Source organism: Castanea sativa, chromosome 1, assembly GCF_040712315.1.
Source record: "Castanea sativa cultivar Marrone di Chiusa Pesio chromosome 1, ASM4071231v1".
Taxonomy (NCBI): domain Eukaryota; kingdom Viridiplantae; phylum Streptophyta; class Magnoliopsida; order Fagales; family Fagaceae; genus Castanea; species Castanea sativa.
The window spans coordinates 53334676-53339639 of NC_134013.1; the positions used below are offsets into that span (position 1 = coordinate 53334676).

Below are 4964 nucleotides of genomic sequence, written 5' to 3' on the forward strand. Positions count from 1 at the left end.
TGGGATGGACCTACCTTAGGGTTGGGGGGAAGGGGTACCATGGCCCCCGGGTTTTGAAAAATTATATATAAATATATATTTACACAAAATTTAAGGTTTTGATTCAATATTTATTTTTTGCCCCCTCCCCAAAAGTTTTACAAACTAGCCCATGAAAACCCAAAAAATAAAAAGACAATTTCCTTTGCCTAGTTACTCCAAGAACATCGAGATAAAGTGATAACTCTTTAAATAAACTAAAACACCAGCAAACAATTAACAAATCTAGATAATAAGGAAAACCTTTAGACAAACCCAAATTACCAACAAACGTATCACAAAGCCATTCTATAACAAAAAAAATACCAATAAAACAATTACAAATCACAAACCAAAATTTTATGTATTTATAATATTAATTACATTATTATAATATGATGTCATCGATTCAATCCCTTTTGGACAAAAAACCAAAAACTTCTCATTCTTGGTTCTTTGTCCAATTCAATTTTTAAAACCATAATAGATCCCTATGATTAATAAAATTTTATTTAATTTGTAGATCATAGTAAATTAATTGCATTATTTAATTTTTTTCATAAGAAAAAATACAAAAAATTAAAAACCCAATAATGATGAGATTGCATTGCCAACCTCTAGTGTTGATATTCCAACTTCTAAAAATTCTCAAACAAAAGACTTTAGCCCCCCCCCTCGGTTTGAATCCTAGTTTCGTTCTTAGCCATATGAGATGCTAGACGAGTAGGTGTTTGATGGCTATCTCGAGTCTCGCCAGAAGCATGGGGGCTTGATGCTCCCTTGGGAGCCCAACAATGTCAATATAAGCCTAGCGACGCAAGAGGAGCTTGACTAAGCCAGTGTGGTGCCACACGCTTTTAGTGACCGAAAATGTTTCATGGTGACCGAAAACTCTTGTAGTGACCAAAAACTCTTTTTTTTTTTTTTTAGACATGATAGAATTTCTATTCTAGCATAATCTAAGTGTATATGTGTGTGAAACTCTCTCTTGGAGGCTTGAACCTTGGCCCTTGCCCCCCACACCCTACAAGCAAGTATACTTATGGAGTGATCACCGCACCAAGAGTACGCGGTAGTGACCAAAAACTCTTTAGTGTTAGACAAATTTTGAGAAGTTGAAAATATCCCTTATCACTACATCAAATTTTAAACGCAACCTAGCATTAGGAATTTGTTAGTTTCGCACTAATACAAAGCAACTTATCAGATACTCGTATAAAAGTTCTATTTTAAAAGTGACAGAACTAGAAGGAAATGCATGCATTTTGATACGAAGGTTCTCTCTTCATCTTGGAATCACCTTTTAGTGCATAAGCTGAGCATTGGGGCATATGTTATGGTCTCTCGCTGTTTACTTTAATAATTTAGGAATCACCTTTTAGTGCGCAAGCTGAGCTTTGGGGCATACCGCATATGTTATGGTCTCTTGCTGTTTACTTTAAAAATTTAGATTAGATAGTGACACCTTATTAATTAACTGTTAAGTAGTTAAGGTCTCATACGATGAGTCTAAATCTTCTGTTATATTCTTTCTGTTCTATTATATATTCTACAAATAAATATATACATGTCCATCTATTTTATTAAATGCTAAATTTATGCCTTATATTATTTCAATTTCCTAAAATAAATAAATAAATAACCCATCATATTTAAGTCATTTTTTTTGAAAGAATCATATTTAAGTAATTGAAATAATAGAAGACATAAATTTAGTATTTAATAAAATAAATAGACATGTGACATATTTTTATTTGTGGAATATATACTATATAGTAAAACAGAAAAAGTAAGTTAGAAGATTTATACTCTCGATATTTCAAAAAAAAAAAAAAAAGATTTCTACGTACGATATCTTTTCCTTATGCGTTAACCAAGTTGGATTTTGGATTGCAGATCCCTTCCTAACACGACCATATGGGATGGTGACACTAAAACATGCTTTCCAAGAAGCTAACAAATCTACATGCAGGGGAGTTGAGCAAAATGAACATGAAGGTGTTTTTTTTTTAATGATATCTGTCCCTTTTTTTTTTTGTGGTTAAATTATTTATTCTGGGACACTACGAGTTAAATTGTTAAAAATAAACATGCATGCTTTGCACAGGGACAAGGAAATCTTTCTCACCAAAAAAAAAAAAAATGATAACATAATTCACATCGTCATATATATATTATTTACATTGCTCTGAACTTTATAATACAACACAGCTACTTTTTTATCAGCGATTACAATATTGCTTGTACGTAAACATAATATATCTCATCTAATGGATGGCCCTGCCCCACTCTTGGAATGGCCCTCGATCCTTCTGATATTTATGTTCACATGGGGCCTTCATTTATTTTCCTCCTATTAAAACCTGAATCCATATATAGACTTTCCGGAAAATATATCAAGATGATATGACATCATTTCTGATGTTGTGTTTCAACTTTCAACAGTGTTACACTATTGATCTGCTACAATCAGCCTTACCAAACCCAACTCTACGATTTGCCAGATCAAATTCCACCCACTGATTTTGCTGATGGATATTCCCAATTATATTACTCGCAGCCCCTAGCCTATCAGACCGTCCAATTCCAATACAGTGGACCCTACGTCCCACGTCAGTTAAAACCCGCTCTTTTTCCACCACAATCTCCACCCCTTTTTCAAACTCAAACACCATATTCCCTATCAGCCGTCCAATCTCAATTGCATTCCCATCGAAACACATGTCAGCCATTCCTTCGTACACATAACCTTTTTTTAGTCTTGGCCCCACCAATCTCACAATCTCCTCCCTCACCTTATTATATGCCTCCTCCACCAAGTAAGTGAATTCGGATCCGGAATCAATCATGGTCTGACCCGCCCCGCTTGGGTTGGGTCGAAATACCGACGGAGGGATGTCGAGCTTTTTTGCGCCAATTCTTATCCCTTGCATTGCCACCGTGTAGGCTAGAGGGTCAAGGTTCGGCATACGTTGAGTTTGCTGGAAAGTCAATAGGTTAACATATTTAAATCCGGCAGAGTTCGGGTTGTCACCTAGGTAAAATGACCCGGTGGGTACGAACCCAGGTCGGGTCGTCCGGGTCGGGACGCAATATGAGAACTTTGAGATTTTAGCTTGGGAAGCAAATGACAAGCGTCCCAGATTCATTCCCAAAATACCCTTGGTTTCACTAGTATCCTGCGCACAACCTAGGGCTAAAGGAGGGGTAATAATGGAACGGGGAAATGTGAATTTTTCTCGGACAAGATTGCCCTCGGCTAAAGTCCCGTCCGCGTAGAAGAGAGAGTAGTGGCAGAGACGGTTTTGGTCGCAAGAAGTTGGGAGGGTAAAATCGGGAACTCGAGGTTTACAAATAGGATGGTTACAAGGTAGGACAGAGAAAGAAGAGGAAAGAGCAGGATCAAACGACGCCGTAGGAGGAGGAGGAGGAGGAACTTTCGGGGTCTTCTTTTTGTTGTGACACTGAATCCATGAGAGCTGGCTGCCAGTGTCCAAAACCATTTGTTGGGTCTGTGGTGGGGTCCCTATTGGGAGAGAAACGATCAGAGCCATTGAATACTTAAACGTTGATTTGTATCTGTACGGTGATGATGGGGTGGTTTTGGGTCTTGGGTTTGGAGAAAGAAGAGAAGGGTTGAGAGTTGAGGAGGTGTTTGGATGGAGATGAACAGCAATAAGAGGGAAAGAGAGAGAGAGAGAGTTGTTTTGGTTTTGGTCATGTTGGGTTGAGAGAGAAAAGAAGGTGAAGAAGAAGAAGAAGAAGAAAGAGAGGAAGAAAGGTATCATGGTTATTGTGTTGCAAGAGAGAGAGCTGAGTGAATACGGAGAAGATGGCGAGAGGTGTGTATTTATATACAACATGAATTGGCGGAAGGGGAAGGCGGAAAGCAAAGGAAAGGAACAAATAAAGGGCAAGTAAAATGGAGGCAAATCATACGCGTTTTCTTAATTAATGATGATAGAGATCTTTTGATGATATATATGTAATTTTAAATTTTGTGATTGTAATGACTTATTACATATTCATTCTTTGAAAAGAAAAAAAAAAAAAATGAAAAGGAAAAATAATTGAGTATATAAATGCCTTTTCGGAAAGTGAGGACTTCTAGTGAAGTAATTTACAATGATTTTTGCTATTTTTAACTCTTCTATAATTGATAAAGAAACTAAAGGAGAAAAAGAAAAACAATGATATTATCTTTCTTTTTCTAGCCCTCCAAAGGAAACTGAACTAATAAGTAAACGAGGGAGTATATTGACACAAGTTTGTGACATAATTTTTGCTACAACTCATATGTGATTGACTGTAATTAGTGAGAAAAAAAAAATTGTGATACGTGTGAAAGTAATGATTCACTATAAATAGACACGTGCAATATATATCAAGTCATAATGAAGCATTTTTCCCTGATTTACTATCTAGTGACATTACTAACAATTGTTTTAACAAGTTTTTTATATTCTTAATATGTATATCAAATTTTACTTTAATAGGATGTTATTTACTTTTTGATTTGTAAATTCTTATTTTGTATATTATTAATTAGATGCAATTTAAGAAATGAATTTTCCCTATATTTGTTAAAACAAATAATTAAGTGCAGTTTAACTAGTGGCCCGCTCTATATTTAAACAAAAAGTCTAGGGACACGCCCTTTTGCATACACTTTGTCACAATATGTGTCAATTGATGATTGTAGTATTTTAAGTGGTGGACCCATGTGTAAGTGAAGCAATCTAAGTTAATAACTAATTAATTAATTATCACTAGCATTTACCCAAGCATACTTACAAGCACACTTACAAATAGAATTTTGTATTTGTGTAAATATATAATTCTTGAAATATCTATATACACACAAAATTTTGTATCTAACTTTAATACAATTCAATGATGACATTAAATTTTTTTTTTGAAATAACGATATCATTTGGTAAGGTATG

General features: G+C 35.2%; 1 protein-coding gene across 1 annotated transcript; it reads right to left on the reverse strand.

Moving 5' to 3' along the window:
* Nucleotides 1–2161: 2161 nt before the first annotated feature.
* LOC142633659 (aspartic proteinase PCS1) lies at nt 2162–3937 on the reverse strand. The gene has a single exon (XM_075807933.1). The coding sequence runs from the start codon at nt 3879–3881 to the stop codon at nt 2466–2468; it is 1416 nt and encodes a 471-aa protein (XP_075664048.1). The 5' UTR covers nt 3882–3937; the 3' UTR covers nt 2162–2465.
* Between the last annotated feature and the right edge of the window lie 1027 nt (nt 3938–4964).